At 43.9% G+C, this 22,468-nt stretch overlaps 1 protein-coding gene across 1 annotated transcript in view; it reads left to right on the forward strand.

Moving 5' to 3' along the window:
• The window catches only part of LOC133538691 (CUB and sushi domain-containing protein 1-like), a 1,135,806-nt gene that overhangs the window by 810,844 nt on the left and 302,494 nt on the right, over window positions 1–22,468 (forward strand). Inside the window, exons 13-15 of the mRNA XM_061880405.1 lie at window positions 7,182–7,364; window positions 7,546–7,731; window positions 22,295–22,435. Of these exons, the coding sequence (XP_061736389.1) occupies window positions 7,182–7,364; window positions 7,546–7,731; window positions 22,295–22,435 (510 nt within the window). The remainder of the gene's footprint in view (window positions 1–7,181; window positions 7,365–7,545; window positions 7,732–22,294; window positions 22,436–22,468) is intronic.

The raw sequence follows: 22,468 nt of genomic DNA on the forward strand, positions 1-22,468 counted from the left end.
TATATTTATTTTATTATATATGTAAATGAAAGAAATTGTTGAATTTCAGACGGCACCTATCAAATACACAGTAATAAAAACATGGTTGTTCTACTAACTGTACTGTGCTTGCTGGTTACAAAAAAACAACAACACTTACCTTTCACTATTTGAGTAACGTCGTAACGTTTTCAGAAGATGGCGCCAGTATGTGCTTTGCCCTGCTGTCTCTCGCTGTCAGCTCTGTGCGTTTTTGTGTATTTTGCGTCTATTTTCGTCTCTGTCAGCTCACTGCTTGTGTATGACCGCCAAACACTGTTGGATCTTTGCCCCTTTCCCACTGATATGATCAACTTCGGCGTTGTTTTTTCGACGTCCCAGTCAGCTTTTTCACCTGGCCGGATTCCTGCCTTCCTTTCCCGCCTCGTGGCTCCTCTCCCCCGCCACCTGCAGGCTGTGTGTCGCCCCCCACCTGAATTAGCTGCGCCCTTGGACGTGCTGGCCCCCGCCAGGTTCGGTCTTGTGAACGCAAGAACTTTGGCAAACAAAACGTTTATCCTGAAGGATTTCTTCACCTCCCGCGGACTTGACTTCCTCTGTGTGACGGAAACATGGCTGAGAGCCGGTGAGTCCGCCCCTCTTAATGAACTTCTGCCTCCTACTTTAATTCTCCGCGGTTGTCCAGTCGAAAAGGAGGATTAGCAGTCGTTTTTAAAAATGACTTTAAATGCCGTCAGACCCGCCTGAAATCCTCCCTTTCAAGCTTTGAACTGTGCATGTTTGAGCTGAGGGGGCGTGGCCTCCAGCTCCAGCTGAATTTCGGGAGATTTTCGTGAGAAAATTTCTTCTGGGAGGTTTTCGGGAGGGGCGCTGAATTTCGTGAGTCTCCCGGAAAATCCGGGAGGGTTGGCATGTATGTCTCTACCAAAACATGTGCAGTCACTACCGAAACACTTGGTGTTTACAAAAAAATTAAAGTATATTGAGTTATCAACTAAATATGATACTGATTGGTTAAATATATTTTCAATTTCATTAATCATTAACTCTGAAATTAATCTGATCATTGTTTTTAAAAAGAAACACTGCATGGCGATTTTGAAGAATTTAATATATTATAAGTAGAAACATTTGTTAAAAAATGTGTTTATTATGGATTTTAAAAATAATTTGGCGCATTCTTTCTGACGTCACTTCCTGTGTGGGTCGCAGTCTTTCTGGCACCACTTCCTCTCCAAACTCACTTTAAGGATCAATGAGTCCATACAAAGCTAAGAGCCGGAGATTAAAAAAAAGACGCCACACTTACCCGTTTAAAAATATACCCAAGGAGGGGGACCTTAAACGATGAATTAGTGTGGTCGAAATGTGGCTTAGGCTAAATAATTATTTCTTTAAGAGGTTATTTGGCTTAGTGTAGACATAGCCTAATTGCCACAAGGGTGGAACATAGTTTGCATGGAAGACACATTGCAAGGGCAAAAATACGCCATGTGCAGAGTACACGCGCTATGTTTTTCATGCGCAGTAATTTTCCCAATGTTCTGATGCCATATCAGCCGGCTTAAATATTATTGATCAAGCAATGATTTTTTGTGACTATGTTTGTTTTTGAAGTTGAAATAATAAAATGTTTGTGGAATTTTGAGGAAGTGGACTTAATTTGTAGTTATCAGACTGAAACACATGTCACATTAGCCCAAAAACTTTCTGAAGTATTCATCTGTGCCTTTTCTTCCTGCATAAAACTAATTAATCGACCAGGTTGTATTTCCTCTACCTGTTTATGCAGATGACCTTGTATAATAACCACCCATCGGGAAACAAAAGACAAGGAAGACCCATAAAGAGTTGCATTGAGATGCAAATAGGGATGATGTGCTCTCGCAAAACTGTTGAAAGAAAGTAAAAGACAGGAATTACTTAAACATTAGAGACAACAAAAACTCAGGAAAGATAATGAGTGAAACAAGGCTCACCCACACACAAATTCAGTGTGCGACACTGAATGCACTTGGTGACTCCTCACCTTGAGGTGTATTTGCCCAAAGCTAATCCTGGAGCATGGCTGCTAGAATGTCACATTTCAATGCCAAAAAAAGAGCAGTTGATTAAAAATCCCTTTCCCATTACGGAAGGACAAAATGGAAAAAAAAAAAGAATCCAAAGTCATTGAACGTGATTCCTGGCTAATTGCTACCATGCTAATGTGCAATTGGCATCAACAAAGCACAATATATTGATCCGATTGAGAAAAAAGCAGCCCTTGGAAAGGGTAGTTGCATCAGGGAAGGAGATTGCGTGTGTTTGTTGGACACTTACAGACATACTTCATTCCCTGTCATAAACATCATCCTGGTAATTATATGAGCATGCCACCACTTATTGTTTTGCCTTTCAAAAGTAAAGCTTAATTGCTCTGCTCACGACAATTTAGCTGGGAGAAGGAACACATCAGAATGGACCTCTTAAAGGTTCTATCATTTTCATTAGCTCTACAGTGCACACACACACACAAGGAAATTCAGCCCATTTTCTCTGACTTGACACAACCATATTAGCTTGGCTGCCGGTGTCGCCTGCAGTGTTTTTGTCATGCTGTTGACAGGCCAATCAGGGCTGCTGTCAGCTATCCTCTAAAGAAAGTAGCTGTTGCTTAAATTTGAAGAACGGGACCTCATTTTCCCTTTTAGGATTAGGCTGAGTGGACTATGTTTGTGCTTTTTTCAGTCATACCGAGTAAAACATGCATCCTCTTAACACTGAATGCCCCCGCAACATAAGGTACATGTGTCTAATTAGACCGTCACCTTCAAATTCCACACTGATTTCAAACATTTGGGCAGGATTTGGTGATGAAATACAAACTTTGTATGTTCTCAAAGGTAAACTTTTTTCTGAGATTTTTCCCATTATACACAATCCTTATGAGAACCAAGAACACACCAGTGAAATACCATATTCTCCGGATTATAGAAGTGTTCAAGGGTTCAAGGTTCAACTTTATTATCCCCGCGGGGAAATTTGTCTTGGGCACAGTGCATCATTGCTTTCTTAACATACACAAAAACAACAGAAAAAAACACAAGTACAGACACAACCACAACCAGACAACTAACATTTAAACATCAGAACATGGAGCTTGATAGACATAGGTGGCACTTTGATGGTGGTATAAAATTTCCAGTATAGACATAAAGATAAAGTACCAGTGTGCATTGCACTAGAGCTCATGGATAAAGTACTGTGTGCTAAAGTGCTTAGTTCTAAAGTGATATGTGCTAAAGTGCTATGTGCTAAAAAAGTGCTAACCTATGTATAAACATTCTATTGCACATTGTTGGTCAGCTTAATGGAGGCTGTGACAAATGATAATTTAAAGCGGTTAGATTTGCATAGTGGGACCCGGAGTCTTCTCCCTGATTGCAGGGTTCCATATTCAGGGAAGACTGGGTGTTGTGAATTGGAAATAATTTTCTTAGCTTTTTTCCTAACTGCCTGCTCATAGATGCTCTGTATAGGCCTATATTCTTTCCTCCCGACGATTTTCATTGCCGTTTTATGCATGCCGGCCAGTTTGCTTTTTAGCTCAACGGTTAGGTTGCCAAACCATGAGATGATTCCTAAGGAGAACACTCCTGTATAAAGGCCACACCCACAAAATTTTAGAAGAACATTTTTTCCTAAATGTTAACTGCACCGGACTATAAGCCGCAGATATATCAATTGTAAAATAACTTATTTACACATAAATGTTCTGTAAATTTTTATTTACATACTTTAATTGTTTTTAAATGGTGTATGTAACACAGCAAACAGTTGATCAAACAAAAAAATGAAGTGAAGTGAATTATATTTATATAGCGCTTTTCTCTAGTGACTCAAAGCACTTTACATAGTGAAACCCAATATCTAAGTTACATTTAAACCAGTGTGGGTGGCACTGGGAGCAGGTGGGTAAAGTGTCTTGCCCAAGGACACAACGGCAGCGACTAGGATGGCGGAAGCCGGAATCGAACCTGCAACCCTCAAGTTGCTGACACGGCCACTCTACCAACCGAGCTACGCCGCCCCAAAAAAGAAGTCACGGAACCACGAGCTGTGGAAGCTTGCGCTCCATTCAGTTAAACCGATTCAATAAGTCCAATGTGATGTATTGGTGAATTTACAAAATTGAAATAGAACAAACAGAATGCCATTGTAACGTACTAATAGGAACACAGACACTTGCAAAGGTGTTAGCATATTAGCTAATGCTAACAACGCTAGCTTGTTTAGAATTACGATTGCACGTACAAATATGCATGAAAACACTCCTACAGGAATCACACCTGGGGCGGTTCAGTAAGTATGAATAGTTGTAGTTATATTGTAAAACATTTTAAAGGATATCAGTCTCAAGGGGCCCAAAGTAGCTGTGGTCAAAGGTCATACCATGCCATTGCTGCGTTTCTGCTAGTTTTATTTGTAGGTACTTGAGGTATCTGTAGTAAAAGCTTGTACATGTACACACAGTCTTCGCAGTCTAGTTGTATGTTTGTTCAACCAGATGTCCTTGCTGACTACTTCCAGAGGGACTGTTGAACTCCATTTAAAAATGGAAATTTAGATGTAGAGTAAATAGCCTCCCTCCCGTTAAGTAAAGTAGCTGGCACATTATTCTCTTATCTGCAACTGGACAGAAATATGACCTCACAGCACATTTTGGCTCTCATCCAAGGAGTTTGGAGTCAGACTTGTCAACAAGTCTCCGTAGGGGTGAGTGTAGCGAGGACACTATAATCCAAAACCCCATGAACCTCTGATGACATGTTTTCAACATGAAGAAGCAGCAACTCAATCATTCTTTTACATGTGTACTGTAGGGAAAGTCAAACACAAATACAGATAGACGACAGAGTCGACATTGAAAGAGTAACATAAATCACATTTTTGGTTTTAATATTAGATGGTAAAACGAACTACAAATCTCATATGAAAAACACAGGGAGGCAAAACGTCTCCATAATGAACAAAGCAAAATATTTTTGGGACCAAAAATCACTCCATATTCTGTACTGCTCGCTACTGTTACCATATCTAAGTTGTTGTACAGAAATACAGTATGGGGAAATAACTATAAAAGTATGCTTCACTCATAAACAATATTACAAAAAGGTCAGTCAGAATAATACATAATGTTGGATATAGAGAACATTCAAACCCATCCATCCATTTTCTACTGCTTATCCCCGTTTGGTGTCGCGGGGGGTGCTGGAGCCTACAGTATCTCTGCTGCATTCAGGCTGAAGGCGGCGTACATCCTGGACACGTCGCCACCTCATCGCAGGGCCAACACAGACAGACAGACAACATTCACACTCACATTCACACACTGGGGCCAATTTAGTGTTGCCAATCAACCTATCTCCAGGTGCATGTCTTTGGAAGTGGGAGGAAGCCGGAGTACCCGGAGGGAACCCACGCAGTCACGGGGACAACATGAAAACTTCACACAGTGCCATGATTGGGTATAAAAGCAGCTTCCATGAATGCTAAGTAATTCACAAACAAGGATGGGGTGAGGGTCACCACTTTGTAAGCAAATTGCCGAACAGTTTTAGAACAACATTTCTCAACGAGCTATTACAAGGAATTTAGGGATTTTACCACCTACGGTCCGTAAACTCATCAAAAAGTTAAGAGAATCTTGAGAAATCACTGCACGTAAGCGATGATATTACAGACTTTTGATCCCTCAGGCGGTACTGCATCAAAAACCAACATCAGTGTGTTGAGGATATCACCACATGGGCTCAGGAACACTTTATAAAACCACTTTCAGTAACTACAGTTGGTCGCTACATCTGTAAGTGCAAGTTAAAACTCTACTATGCAAAGCCAAACTCATTTATCAACAATATCCTGAACTGCCGCCGGCTTGGCTGGGCCTGCGCACACCTGAGATGGACTGATGCAAAGTGGAAAGGTGTTCTGTTGTCTGACGTGTCCACATTTCAAATTATGTTTGGAAACAGAGGACGTGGTGTCCTCCAGAACAAAGAGGAAAATAACCATTTGGATTGTTATAGGCGCACAGTTCAAAAGCCAGCATCTGTGATGGTATGGGGGTGTATTAGTGCCTAAGGCATGGGTAACTTACACATCTGTGAAGGCACCATTAATGCTGAAAGGTCCATACAGGTTTTGGAGCAACAACATATGTTGTCATCCAAGCAACGTTATCATGGACGCCCTTGCTTATTTCAGCAAGACAAATGTTACAACATCGTGGCTTCGTAAAAAAAAGAGTGCGGGTACTTTCCGGGCCCGCCTGCAGTCCAGACCTGTCTCCCATCGGAAATGTGTGGCGCATTATGAAGCGTAAAATACGACAGCGGAGACCCCGGACTGTTGAACGACTGAAGCTCTACATAGAACAAGAATGGGAAAGAATTCCACTTTCAAAGCTTCAACAATTAGTTTCCTCAGTTCCCAAATGTTTATTGAGTGTTGTTAAAAGACAAGGTGATGTAACACAGTGGTAAACATGCCCTTTCCCAACTACTTTGCCACATGTTGCAGCCATGAAATTCTAAGTTAATTATTATTTGCCAAAAAATAAAGTTTATGAGTTTGAACATCAAATATCTTGTCTTTGTAGCTCATTCAATTGAATATGGGTTGAAAAGGATTTGCAAATCATTGTATTCTGTTTATATTTACATCTAACACAATTTCCCAACTCATATGGAAACAGGGTTTGTACTTTGATTATAACTTGTGTGATGACTGTATCATGCTGATAGTATCTATGTGTACCATGAATTGATTAACGTGGACCCCGACTTAAACAAGTTGAAAAACGTATTCGGTTGTTACCATTTAGAGGTCAATTGTACGGAATATGTACTGTGCCGTGCAATCTACTAACAAAAGTTTCAATCAATCATGCATATGTGACAATAACATCTACATATTTAAGAGAGTGCAGTGCACAACTGCGCACACAACAGCTGCAAATATACTCCTCCCCTCTTAATCACACCCCCCGCCCCACCACCGACCACACCCCCCAACCCCCCACCCCCACCTCCCGAAATCGGAGGTCTCCAGGTTGGCAAGTATGCAAAGGCCTGCATTGGCCCTAGGACACTGACTTTCATGTTTGCTTTTGTTATCAGTGTTAAAAACAGAGTTTTCTTTATCTCTGTGTGTCGCAGAGATCGAAAGGGGAGGCTGCGGCGACCCCGGCGCTCCGGCTTTCGGTCGCCGTAGCGGCGACGGCTTTCAGCATGGGGATGTGCTGACTTTCTTTTGCCAGTCTGCGTTTGAATTAGTCGGCGAGAGGAGCATCACGTGCCAGCACAATAACCAGTGGTCTGGTAATAAACCCAGCTGCGTCTGTAAGTACCCCTGTTATCTTTTTAAATTGCTTTTCTGCTCTAAAACAGTCAAATTAATTGAGTTTTTATTTAAGCATCCTTCTATTTCCCCTTTGCATCCCCTTTCCTCTCTGTCTGTGTTCTCATTTAATTACCTTTTTATTTGACATAATTTCTTGCCTATTGTCCTTTGTCCTTGAAGTCTCGTGTTTCTTCAACTTCACGGCCCCGTCCGGGACTGTCCTCTCCCCAAACTATCCTGAGGAATACGGCAACAACCTCAACTGTGTGTGGTTGATTATTTCCGAACCAGGGAGCCGCATCCATCTGCTCTTCTCCGACTTTGACCTGGAGCCACAGTTTGACTGGTTGGTGGTCAAAGATGAAGGTGAGTAGCATTCAGACCAATAATCATATTTGATCATTTGAATGGACACAGTCTCACATTCAATGGGTTGTAATGGGTTGTACTTGTATAGCGCTTTTCTACCTTCAAGGTACTCAAAGCGCTTTGACACTACTTCCACATTTACCCATTCACACACTGATGGAGGGAGCTGCCATGCAAGGCACCAACTAGCACCCATCAGGAGCAAGGGTGAAGTGTCTTGTTCAGGACACAACGGACATGACGAGGTTGGTACTAGGTGGGAATTGAACCAGGGACGCTCGGGTCGCGCACGGCCACTCTCCCCACTGCGCCACGCCGTCAAACAGAGAAAATGAATACACTGATCCTGTTGCTAATGTACTACAATACCGTTGTTCCTCGTTTATTTCGCAGCAGAAGCAGCTCAGGGTCCTTGCAGGCCTATCCGTGGTAAACTAATTTCCGTGAAGTAGGATTGTTGCTATGAGATATATTTTCATTGAAAAACTTTTCGACCATCTAAATATGTTTATTTAACATAAGTAAAGACTTCTAAATATGAATTAACACCCATATAGTCACCTTTACACTTAATATTGGTGCTTAAATGTTGTTCTACTGTAGATTACAGTACTCAGTACCCAGAGAATCCTTCAAAGGTCATTGCAAAGGCCGTCATTCGGCCATGACAACATGGCCACGACTTTGAAATTCTTGTTCACATCCTGGGTAAATCGTTTAAGTTAGAACTTTGTAACTGTATCTTTGATGTGCCAAAACCAATGCTGCAAGTTGTTTGGTCGAACGTTAGTCAATTTGACAGTCGCAGCTACAGCCGTTATATTAGATCAGATTAGATTAGATAGTACTTTATTTATTACGTCAGGAGAGTTCCTTCAGGAAAATTAAAATTTTCAGCACAATCCCATTCAAGATCAGACAAACATTACAGGGGGACAGAACAGGATCCCTGACGGGTCTGCCGGCTTCCAGCGCCCCTTACAAAAAAAATGAGATAATGGTAAACAAGGGGGGGAATGGGAGAAAAAAATAAAACAGGGGTAGGGAACCTATGGCTCGGGAGCCAGATGTGGCTCTTTTGATGACTGCATCCGGCTCTCAGGTAAATTTGAGCTGACTCTGCTTAACACGATAAATAATGAATAATTCCACTTGTAATCAGTGTTAAAAATGATGTTCAAAATATAAAACATCCTCGTGCATTTTTAATCCATCCATCCATCCATTTCTACCGCACCTGTTCAAGAAGTTGCGTTGATGGTAAGAAGTTATTTATTTATTATTGGTTAGTGTGGGGCTTGCCCTCCTGTGGGTTCTTCAGACCACCAAGAACCGACATGAGACCCTGTTTCAGGGTTACACTATTGTTTCATTTTTCAATAAGTCTCTCAGTTGCTTTCCAGCAATTATCTTTTTCTCTTTCGTTCTCGCTCACGCTCTTGCTCCAGCACCAACCCCATCTCTCCTCCTGGCTGCTGTTTATAACATAGCGACAGGTGATTAGGTAACGAGGCCCAGGTGGGCCGTCTACGCACCTGTCGCTGATTTCGAGGACGGTCCTGGCAACACCCTGCTTCGCTGCAGGCCCGCAGGCCACGCCCCCTCCACAGTTAGCTTCAGAATAACAATGTTATTACAAAGAACAATAGACCTATTATACTCTAGAAATGTTAGTCTTGCTTAAAAATGCACGCGTTTAGTTGTGTTCAGGGTTAAAAAAATATTTTGCGGCTCTTACGGAAATACATTTTAAAATATTTGGCTTCTTGGCTCTCTCAGCCAAAAAGGTTCCCGACCCCTGAAATAGAAGATTAAAATAAAATAAAAAATCGGTCTTAGCCTGGGCCCTGGAGAGGAGGTGCAGATTGAGGCCAAGGAAAAAAAACAAAAAACTCATAGCCATAGAACACATCCCTCTTACATGTGTGTAAGAGGGAAACATCAAAGAACACAGAGGACATTAAATACATTAAAGCAGCAGATACAACCAGACAATTCTACATTCAGCTATGAATAAAAAGTAAAAAAAACATATACACTGTGGTGGCCTCTGCGGTGTTCCACGCCATCATCTGTTGGGGTGGAGGGAGCATGGCCAGAGACAGGAGCAGACCCAACAAAGCAACCAAGACACTCTCGGCCAGTGTCCAGTCCGCATGGATGAGTGAGGATACGTCCAAGGTGACTGAGGTGTCCGACACCTGCTCACCCAGCCAAGTCATTAGCCGTGTTGTTAGCATTGCATGCCATTCCCCCTCGCTCACACCAAAGGCTGATGATTTTGGTCAACAAGATTACCCACTGTGTTCACTCGGGATGTAAGTCTATCAAATCTCATTGTACAATGATATCAAGGTATTAAGGCCACGGTACGGTGTTATTTTGGTATACCGTATTTCCTTGAATTGCCGCAGGGTATATAGTATGCGCCTGCCTTGAATTACTGCCGGGTCGAACTAGCATCCCAAAATAATTAGCGCATGCTTAGTATTACCGCCTGGTCAAACTCGTGACGTCACGAGTGATACTTCCCCTGTCATCATTTTCAAAATGTAGGAGGCTGATTTCAATACCGGTAATTTGAAATCGCATAAAGGGAAGAAGATTAAGAGCTATTCAGTAGGATTTAAGGTCCAAGCTTACATCACATTCAAGTTTTTACTGCATGCCTTTGTTAAGTGCCGGAGTGAGAAAAGGTTTTAAAATGATTAGCGCATGCTTACTTTTACCGCATGTTTTTGTTAAGCGCAGGAGTGAGAAAAGGTTTTAAATTAATTAGCGCCTCGGCGGCAATTCAAGGAAATACGGTATGTCCAAAAAAAAAGACTTAAAAATGTTGTAGTGTAAAATGAAGTGGCAGGAATGTTTAGGATCAATACAGTTACTGTAATTGAACACAAACATAATTCTAAGGTGTTATAATCGTATTTATTGACACAGACATTCTTTTTTAAGTGCAAATCTTAAAATTAATCTTTAAAGTGACAACGTAAACATCCAGTGTAACACAATAATGGTCACTTTAGTGTCTTTCAACTTGTACTTTCTGACAAGCAGGGAGGACATATTTGTATCAGTCTGCAATATATTGTTTCACAGAAAATAAAACAGTTAAACTTTTAATGATGTAAATCCCTCCCGAACTGATGTTTGGTTTTGCTGGCTTCGCATATATTTTCTGGATGGCAGTTTATGAGGTGGTGACTTGTCTAGAATGTGAGCTGCCTTATGCCAGAGCGCAGCTTGACGGCCAGACTGCAGCCGCTGCATGACATCAAGAAAAACAAGCGGCGGGAATAAGGGTGAAATGATTGAGGATTTATCAAGTCGTTTTTCAGTTTACTCATATTTCCAACATCGAATATGTTTTGGGGTTATTTATTACCTTCGTTTGCTGCACCGTGACTTGCTGGTTCCGTGTTGGCTTGGAAATGTAGGTTTTTTTAACTTGGCTCCGCCAAAGAGGTTGTTTTCACCAGGGTTTCTCTGTGTGTTTGTTGGCAACACAACCCAAATAGTTATGGATTGATTTTGATGACATTTTTCAAAATATGTCCAAAAAACCATTAATCTCTTCGATAACCAACACACTTTACATCCCACCCTTCTTATGGCGGTCATCTCCCCCACCTCGGTGTCCTTTGCTGAGGATTTTTGGAGATGTAGTTTATTCTTGAATCCTGGCCATAGGTAAAGCGTCGGAAAAAACTTCACATCAAGTTTTAGTTTGATACCGTCAGGCGTCACAGTAATGTTGTGAAGACTTTGAAAGTGAAATACCCCAGTAGCTAGAAAACCGCCACGCCCCTGTAACTTAAGTCCCGCTTGATGAATATCTTGATTGATCACCACAATATAATAATAGAACATTAGACACATTTAGCCCTGTTTTTAACTGTGGTAGGCTGCTGTTCACCCAGGTTCGTAAACAGGATAAGCGCTTGATGAATGAATGAATGTCACACCGTTGCTACAGCAGGATTATATTAAGTTAAAATCAACACAACCGTTCAGGGTGTTGAGGATGTGCAGTCTCTTCCACCAGTTTTTGACATTGTTTATGACAATATTTTCTGTAAATCAATAATGTCCCTTGTTGATCGTCAACTAGCCGAGTGCATGACTTAATGTTAAACTTTTTTGCACCAAAACAATTCCCCTATTCTGCCCGTAACAGTAACACAAAACAAATTGATTGCAGCTCCCCAAGGACAGTGATTGAAACAAAATCAAGTTGAGATTGTGCCATGTGTCTGGCATTTCTATTTCGTGCAAAGTTGTGTTTAATTGACTGGCTATAAACTGGTCCCTCTGCAGAGTTTTTTTTTCTCTCTTTCTTTGACAATGTTTTTGAAAATTGCACTGCAATTAGGACTGTTGCACAGGGTAAACTGAAATTAAAGTTTCAAAGCGTCAAAGTCGTCCAGTTTGCTTCAGTCAGTATTAATTAGGGAAAGTTCCCTGGAAAGGATACGGTTTTACGACACTATGACAGTAGGAAACAAAACACATTTATATAAAAAAACATATCATGGAATACAATTGCATCCCATCTTTATCAATAAACATTATCCTGCATTAAAGAGGCTGTTTGCCAAAGTAACACCACTGCATAGAGTGCCAGCTTTCAAACGTGCTGCATGTATTAAAACTTGCTCTCTCCATGATCAGTAAAAGTGTAACATTACAAAAGCTTATAAAAGTTCAAAAGCACAGCTTGGAAAAGCATATGATTGTACTCACCGGTTCAACAACAATTTAGCAACACTAAAAAACATTTTTAAATATCTTTTTCATAAAAGATCTCTACACACAACATGCATGTACATTTCTACAAGACAGCCATGTCATTTACTATTTTCATAGTAAATTCACGCCAAATTGCTGGATAATAATGCATTACTTTTATTGTCACATTTACAGTAATTTATTATTATTGCTAATAATTGCTGTGAAATATGTTTTTTTGTAATTTTACAGTAAATTCTTGTAATGCTACAGTAAATGTTGATTGCAATATTTCACGGTGAAAAAATACTGATAAATGCTTTGAAATCCTGGCTTTTTTTTTTATGGTGCATTTTATTTTATTTAGTCTTTCAAACCTCCAATGGTGACATCTGTGGTTGCTCCAGGTTCTTTTCTAATAGTTATTTTGAAGCCACAATAAAAAAAAAAAACAATAATATGGCTAAGCAATAATTGCTCTTCCAAATGGCTAGCAGCGAATGAGCGATGTTCACTGCCTTTATATGGAACTAAAATATCCTGCTACACTGGAATTAAGGACCTACTTTAAATATTAGTTTGCTTACATTAATGACATATTCTTATTAGGTTCTTAGTGAGATTTGTGACTCATTCAGAAAAGTACTGCAGGAAGGAAAATGCAAACATTGGGCCACATTCAGCAATAAGTTCCTAACTTTTCCTCTTATACTTCTGCTTAAGTAATTTCCTAAGAGGAGTCCATTCAAATTCATGACGTGTTCTTAAACGGCCAAATTAATCCCACTTGCTTTTCTTAAATTGCTGAATGCCAAATGGTTAGCACGTGCGTGTCTATCATAATTTTCGAATAAACACACCCTTATTTCCCCAATATGCATACGTAAACACCCTTAATTTTGTAATTTGCACAAGTAAACACCCTTAATTCCACATATAAGGGCACAATTCCGGTGGAAAAGCAGAACATCAAACACACGGAGAAAATACAAACAGATTACAGGAGACAAGTTTGTATTATCCCGTGGGGAAATACATAATGTCAAAACATAAGTTTAAGAAAGGCGGGACCACTGAGGATAGTCCACAGTGTTCAAATAAATATATGTCACTTCGGGCAAATAGGTCTACATGGTGGACCTATTTGAATTGCCATTGTGTGAGTTGAGTTGCCCATCACACATCGCGGCATTATTGTGAAGATTTAGAAACCGCGAGTGTGCGTGTGTGTGTGTGTGTGTGTGTCTGTGCATGCGTGCGTGTATGGTGTTTTTAAAATGTCTATATGCTGCTCATTTTGCTACTGTATATGTCTGTCTGTCTGTCTGTCTGTCTGTCTATCTATTTATCTATCTATGATATAATTTAACATGTACTATCTATCTATCTATCCATCCATCCATCCATCCATCCATCCATCCATCCATCCATCCATCCATCCATCCATCCATCCATCCATCCATCCATCCATCCATCCATCCATCCATCCATCCATCCATCCATCCATCCATCCATCCATCCATCTATCTATCTGTCTGTGGAGGTTTCCTGCGTCTCGCCCGGCTTCTTCTGACCACAGTATCACACAGCTCAAGATACAGGTTTGACACAGTATTTAATACATCTAATACAAAGACAGCTGAAAAGCTTGAAAGACGGACGTCTTTCTAGCTTTTCAGCTGTCTTTGTTCGTCTCGGTGCGTCTCTCCCGCGTCCTCATGCGTCTGTCTCCCTTCATGGTCTCCAGCGCTGCTAATAAAGGGAACAGGTGATTAGATAACTTGTTCCAGCTGAGGTATCCACTCACCTGTTGGCTGCTTCATGGCCGGCCCCTGCACATACCCCGCCCGCAGGGGACGCGTGGAACACGCTCCTCTCCACATGCCTCCATCGCCAGACACAGGCCAGGCACCCGTCCAGCTGCGCCCACTCCCCCTCACCTCCCCCAATAGCTGGGCGAGAGAGGAAGTTGGCCACGGCCATCTGCGCTCCCGGCCTGTGGACCACCTGGAAGTTGTAGGGTTGTAATGCGAGATACCACCGGGTGATCCGTGCATTGGCGTCCTTCATACGGTGGAGCCACTGGAGAGGTTTGTGATCTGAGCAGAGACTGAAGGCCCGCCCCAGCAGGTAGTAGCGGAGGGCCCTGACCGCCCACCGGATGGCGAGGCACTCCCTCTCCACCGTACTGTACCTCGCCTCCCGGTCCGACAATTTCCGGCTGATGTACAGTATGGGGCGATCGACGCCATCCACCCGCTGAGTCAAAACGGCCCCCAGTCCCCGGCCCGACGCGTCCGCCTGCAGACAGAAAGGAATGTTAAAATTTGGCATGCGCAGTACCTGCTCCTCACAGACTGCTTTCTTTACCTCCTCAAACACCTGCTGGCACCGCTCCGTCCACTGGACCAGGTCTGGAGCACCCTTTCGGGTGAGGTCCGTCAGTGGGCTGGTCAGGTCTGCAAACCGGGGAATAAATCTACGGTAGTAGCCCGCCAGTCCCAAAAACTGCCTCACCTCTTTTTTTAGTCTTGGGGGGTGGACAGGCCGCAATTGCCGCCGTCTTGTCAACCTGTGGCTGCAGCCTTCCCCCCACCCAAGTGGTACCCCAGATACTGTACCTCCCTCCGGCCAACCGCGCACTTCGCAGGGTTGGCGGTGAGCCCCGCCCGCCTCAAGATCACCGCCCGCCTCACCCGCCGCAGGTGATCTTCCCAGCTGCTACTCTGGATGATAACATCATCCAGGTAGGCAGCCGCGTATGCAGCGTGGGGTCGCAGCACCCGGTCCATGAGGCGCTGGAACGTGGCAGGCGCACCGAACAACCCGAACGGGAGCGTCACAAACTGGTATAAACCTTCCGGAGTGGAGAAGGCCGATTTTTCCCGGGACTCTGGTGATAAGGGAATCTGCCAGTAGCCCTTGGTTAAATCCAGTGTCGTGAAAAAACGAGCAGTGCCCAGCCGATCTAGAAGCTCGTCGACCCGAGGCATTGGGTACGCGTCAAAACGTGACACCTCATTCACCTTGCGGTAATCCACACAGAACCGCACAGACCCATCCTTCTTCCCTACAAGAACGATAGGGCTGCACCATGCGCTGTGGGATTCATCTATTACTCCTAACTCCAGCATGGTTTTTAATTCGTCCCGCACTATTTTGCGTTTGTGCTCGGGAAGCCTGTATGGCCGAGACCGCACCGTAATCCCCGGGCTGGTCTCAATATGATGTTGGATGAGATCCATGCACCCGGGCCGCGAGGAGAACACATCTGCATAGCGCCGCTGTAACTCAGCAACCTCCGCTCTTTGAGCCAATGTGAGCTGGTCATCACAGGGAAGAGGAGAAGAAGAAGTAGAGTGCGGGATTTCTGGCCCCAACTCCTCCTCCTCTCTCACTACCGTCACCATGGAGACAGGCTCGGCCTCCCTCCATGCTTTCTGTAGGTTTACATGGTAAATTTGTAAGCCTCCACCTCGGTCCGAGCGCCGAACCTCGTAGTCCACATCATTTACCTGCCGTGTGACCTCAAAGGGTCCTTGCCATTTTGTTAGTAATTTTGAGCTGGAAGTTGGGAGTAGTACAAGTATTTTTTCTCCCGGTGAAAATTTTCTCAGCTGGGTTCCCTTGTTGTACGTACGCTGTTGCCGTTGCTGGGCGCGGAGCAAATTTTCGCGTGACAAGTGCCACACCTGGTGGAGTTTTGCTCGCAGGTCCATAACGTATTGTATTTCGTTTTTACTGCGGCTTGAACCTTCCTCCCAGCTTTCTTTAATTAGGTCCAATACGCCGCGCGGCTTCCTGCCGTATAATAACTCGAACGGTGCAAAACCGGTAGAGGTCTGGGGTGCCTCCCGCATCGCAAACATTAGGGGATCCAGCCATCTATCCCAATTAGGTTTGTCCTCGTGCGTGAACTTACGGATCATGGTTTTCAGCATTTTATTAAACCGTTCCACCAGCCCGTCAGTTTGTGGGTGGTATACACTGGTGCGGATCGCTTTAATCCCCAATAACCCGTACAGTTCCTTTATCGTGCGTGACATAAAGGACGTGCCTAGGTCCGTCAAAATCTCTTTTGGGATTCCGACGCTGGAAATGACTGTGAAGAGTGCTTGCGTCACACTCTTGGCAGAGATGGAGCGTAGCGGCACTGCTTCGGGATACCGCGTTGCATAATCCACCAGAACTAACACAAAGCGATATCCCCGTGTGCTTGAGTTAAATGGTCCGATGAGGTCCATCCCAATTCTTTCGAACGGGACCTCCATGAGTGGTAATGGGCGCAAAGGGGCCTTCGGGACGGCCGCCGGGTTTACCAGCTGGCAATCCGGACAGGCAGCACACCAGCGGCGTATGTCTGCCCGGATGCCTGGCCAATAGAAACGGACCATGACCCGATTGAGTGTTTTCTCGTACCCCAAGTGGCCAGCGAGGGGATTGCAGTGTCCCGCCTGAAAAACCATTTCCCGGCGGGGTTTTGGCACCAACAACTGGGTGGACTCCTCACCTGTTTGAGTGTCACGGCTCACTCTATATAACCTATCCCTAATAATCACAAAGTGGGGGAATACCTGCGTTTCCCCCGGGCGCACCAGCTGACCGTCTATGCAAACCACCTGGTCATAGGCCGCGCGCAAAGTTTCATCGCGGGACTGCTCAAAGGGAAAATCATCCGTGGACTGCCAGCGGAGGGCCGGTGAGGCCTCCCGCGAAGCCCCTGCCAGTTCCCGCCTGTCAGTCCCGGATGAATCCGCGTCGCCAGCGAGTACTGCGCGGATATTCCTCTGTCCTACAGTCTGTGAACGCATCCCCACACATCGTGTCACTAACTGGTTAAACCCCGGCCAATTTGTTCCTAAAATTATGGGATGCGTAAGGTGCGCGCTTGCGGCAACCTTAACATTATGCTTTTGACCTTCATACCAAATTTCCACTGGCACAATCGGGTACTCGTGCACATCTCCATGAATACACCTAATTCTTCCCAGTGTTGCCTGCCTCAACACCCTGGGCCGAACCAGGTTTTGGTGCATTATGGACTGTTTACAGCCCGAATCCACCATTGCCCTTGTATTCTTACTGGGACACAGTACGTCTCCCCCGGATCGGGTGCGGGTGCTGGGATCCCGACAACCCGCATCACATGCCCCACCTCCATTAAGGAGCACTTCCGGCGCACGTGACCGGGTTGACCGCAACCCCAGCACACCGGCCCGGGCGTCTGAGGCGCCCTCTGTGAGGGAAGCCCTCTCTGGACAGCGCTGGTATCCTGAAAGAGACAAGGAGACAATGGATTATATCCCCGGTTCCCCCCCCCTTGTTGGATGTGTATGTGTGTGTGACTGGGTGCGTGTGTGCTTGTTGATCATTTGAGGAGGGGACCTGCTCCATGTTTCCAAGTCCTCCCGCCAAGTGAGGGCGCTGCTCCAGTGTCATCCCGTCTGGTGGCGTGAGTCGTCTGCGAGGTGCAGGGATGGGCCTTTTGGTCGCTTTTGTTGTCACTTCCCTGTGGACCGCTAGGTGGTTCTCGGCCATTGTTACTGCAGCTTTTACATCAACGGGGCGGTGGTACCTCAGCCATGCGGCAGTCCTGGGTGGGAGGGCGTCCATGAACTGCTCCAGCAGGATTCTTTCCACCACTTCGGGATCCTGCCCGTTCGGCTGGAGCCACCGGGTTGCCGCGTCTCGCAAATGCTGCGCCAGGACGAAGGGGCGGTCTTCTCGTCCCAACTTCATCGCCCGTAACTTTGTCTGATGCTCCTCCGGGCTGCTGCCGACCCGATCCAGGATGGCACGCCGCAGGTTAGCATACTGCATGCGGGCGGCTGCCGGGAGACTCAACGCCGCCCGCTGCGCCTCCCGCTGCGCCTCCCGCTGCGCCTCCCGCTGCGCCTCCCGCTGCGCTTCCCCCACCAGCAGCGGCAGTAACTTCACTCCCCACTCTTCCTCCGGCCATTTGCATGAGGTTGCGGTGCCCTCAAAGATGTCCAAAAACGTGTGGGGGTCTTCTGCCTCCCCCATTCGCTGCATGGATGTCGCTGCTCCCCCTCCTACCGTGGATCTGTCCATTAGCTGCTGGATTAGCTGCGTCTGTTGCCGGCTTGCTGCCGATACCTCGGCCAGCACTTGCCTGAGCGCCTCCAGGGGTGATGTGGTGGATATCGTCGTGGTTCACTTAAGTTGGGCGCCAGTTGTGGAGGTTTCCTGCGTCTCGCCCGGCTTCTTCTGACCACAGTATCACACAGCTCAGGATACAGATTTGACACAGTATTTAATACATCTTTTACTTTACACAATTGTCCGTCTTTCAAGCTTTTCAGCTGTCTTTATTCGTCTCGGTGCGTCTTTCCCGCGTCCTCATGCGTCTGTCTCCCTTCATGGTCTCCAACGCTGCTAATATTGGGAACAGGTGATTAGATAACTTGTTCCAGCTGAGGTATCCACTCACCTGTTGGCTGCTTCATGGCCGGCCCCTGCACATACCCCGCCCGCAGGGGACGCGTGGAACATGCCCCTCTCCACACTGTCTATGATATAATTTAACATGTAACTCTCCTAAAGGAATCAATAAAGTACTATCCATCTATCTATCTATCTATCTATCTATCTATCTATCTATCTATCTATCTATTTATGATAATAATTTAACATGTAACTCTCCTGAAGGAATCAAAAAAGTACTATCTATCCATCTATCTATTGGACAATAGTGCTCTGGAGCACTCGTAGATTTTGTTCTTACCTACGAACAAATCCCAGCTAAGAAAAGTGTTGAATACAAAAATCTCCCTCAAAATTTTGTAAGTGGACCTAAGAACAAAATGTGTTCTTAAGAACGGTTGCTGAATGGGTCCCATTAAGCTCTAGTAAGATGTTTTGATGGCTGATGCAAATTTCTCAAGCTTTGAGGTGTGGGAGACCTGGTGTTCCTCTGAACTGCTAAATGTGCACAGACCAGTGGGAGGTGTGTGCTATTTTCTGCCTTATTAAATTGGTATACAGTGAGCCCTTTATGAGGTAAGGTAGCGTCATACATTACAGGTCCCAAAGCACATGAGGAATACCGTGTACAAGACTTCCTGTCATCGTGACAGATTTTTTCTTAGGGAGAGACATTTGAGTGAAATAGCGATCAGGACACCTTGATCCCTTTACTATCAGTCTCCGTAGGATGTATTTAAATGCAGCATCTTTAGAAACTGTTGTTAGCCCTCTAACCTGTTTGGTGAACCACTGACGTCTGTCTGGTGCTTTGATACCTCAGCCAGGTCCCTCAATGAGTCACAGCTCAGAAATTGCACCCAGTGTTCAATGAGCTAAATTGAGGATGCTGTATATTGTCGTAACTGGTCCCTGGGTGTATGAACTTTGTCTTGCACTTTAGTAACCAAAACTTAAGGCCATTTGTCATCAGAATACTGTAATATTAATTTCATTGAAAGGGGACCCACGATGAGTTTGATATCCATCCATCCATTTTCTACCGCATATTTCCTTTGGGGTGGTGCGGGGCACTGGTGCCTATTTTAGCTTCAATCGGGCAGAAGGCGGGGTACAACCTGGACAAGTCGCCACCTCATCGCAGTGAGTTTAATACAAATGTAAAAAACACTTCCTTGTGGTCTAGATCGGTGTTTTCAAATGCTTTTAACCTAAGGCACATTTTTCTCATTAAAAAACCCCGAGGTCCACCTGCAGCTGAAAATGTAAAACAATTTAACTCTTTAGCCTATATTGACGAGATAAAGTTGTCCTCACCATATATCTAATCTAACTGTCCGATACAAATTGAAACCATAACCAAAACCATCCATGCATTTAACTCACTTGTCTCAAAAGTGGCCTACACAACAATTAGCTACCCGCTGCCACCTACTGATATGGAAGAGTTTTACATGGTTACTCTGCCGATCTCTAGACAGCACTGGCACTCAAAAAGGGCACATTATTTGCGGATTATAATTGTTGGTATGCAAAAATTATATTTCAGAACAATTAGGTGACATTGCATAATTTTCCTCAAACAAAATCTCACGGCACAGGGATTGAAAAGCACTGGTCTGGATAATATGTGTCAGATATGCTTATGTCTAAATTTTGCATCAACATTCCTCAACAGTTACATTTTTAACCGATTTGCTGCATATACTGTATGTCTGGAAGATGTTCATTTGTGGAGGCCTTACCAGACTCCATGGTAACCATCCATGCCCCATCCTTTCCAAAAGTATCATAAATTATATTTGGAAAATGTAAACTGTTTAAATATAGATCAGTAGCTTCGAGACGAACGTCAGCGCTCATTTTTTTTTCCCAGACAGGGTTGAAAATAAACGTCATAAACATTATATGAATTCACCCGGTCACAACATTAGGTACAACTTTCCAAGCTAATTAAAAAAGGTTTTAGCAGAATTTGCACGTCAATGTTTTTTGTGCGCATGCCAAGATTAATCGAAAACAATACTTCATCCTAACTTTTTTTGCGTCTCTTCAAACCTATTTGGCCTTATTGGGGTGGTATAGCTCAATTGGTAGAATGGCCGTGCCAGCAACTTGAGGGTTTCAGTTTCGATCCCCGCTTCCACCATCCAAGTCACTGCCGTTGTTTCCTTGGGCAAGACACTTTACCCACCTGCTCCCAGTGCCACCCACAGTGGTTTAAATGTAACTTATATATTGGGTTTCGCTACATAAAAGCGCTTTGAGCCACTAGAGAAAAGCGCTATATAAATATAATTCACTTCGCTTCACTCACACAGAGCTCCTCCCCCTATGGCTGACAGTTTTACTTAATGTTCAAATAAATATGTCCACCTTGCTTTGATGTCACAATGTAGCCAGATTGCATACACTAGCACCGGGCAGAGGCATCCAAAACCGCGTGGAAGCTCACACCCAAATGCATTAACCTCATGATTTGATGCTGTGGCATTGTTTAACAAAATTACCCATCATTAGCCAACATATAGAAGTCAGAAAACGTCCCCTTTAAAGAAACAAAATGTCATGAAGATGGCCTCAGAAAAGGTGATTGAAGTCATCAAACAAATCAAATCCCACATCCCTTCAAATATTATAAACTACAGCAAATATTAATGTCACAGTAAAATGATCAGTCAGTGTTACTGGTATAACACAACAGCAAACAATTTGGTAATTGGTGCATCATCTTGAATAATTTAGGTCAAATAATATTATCAGCATTCCTGTCAGGACTAACAATTGCATTGAGTTGTCTGCAGTATTTGTACAAACAATGTCCAATTTGTATTTCTACAGTATTTTTTAAGACATCTCATACAGTTTGGAAAACGGTTTGCTTCTTCGCTGCAAAAGGGAATAGCCCTTTAGGAACAAAACAGGTGTATTGCCCAGCCATAGTGCTACAAGCAGTAATTGCAAGGCCTAAACAGTTTAGTTATTAGTGTCTGATCATTTTGAGAATATGATGTTGCCAGGGTGTAAACTCTCAAAAACAAAACGTGATGATTTTGCATTTCAATGGACATTTTTTTCCTGGCTTTTTTCTTCTGTGGAACAAGTATACATGCATCATAACCTCTTTTATAGGCAGATTGTATTCAATTTCGATCCGTCTACTTTGTTGTTGTTTACCGTTTTCTTAATTTAAACAAACATGTTACCCCCTACTCTTATTTGTTGTGTAGTCACTCTCTATTCAAGTATGATATTCATGATCACAATCACTCTTTTGCCTTTCCCCTGTGTCCGTTATTCAAGGAATTGCTTTTTAGTTATTCTAATATGCTTAGAATTACGTTTAGATGTCTATTTTCAGGGCAACCAAAATGTTGTTTTCTTGCAGGTTTGTCAGAACCAACGACATTTGGAACATTCTCAGGAAAAGACGTGCCTTCCCAAATCGCTTCAAACGGACACATCGTGAGACTCGAATTTCAGTCGGATCACTCCAACACCGGAAAAGGTTTCAATATCAGCTATACAAGTAGGTGTCTCTTTTTGAAGCTACTTTGAAACA

This window comes from Nerophis ophidion, linkage group LG02 (genome assembly GCF_033978795.1).
Source record: "Nerophis ophidion isolate RoL-2023_Sa linkage group LG02, RoL_Noph_v1.0, whole genome shotgun sequence".
Lineage (NCBI taxonomy): Eukaryota > Metazoa > Chordata > Actinopteri > Syngnathiformes > Syngnathidae > Nerophis > Nerophis ophidion.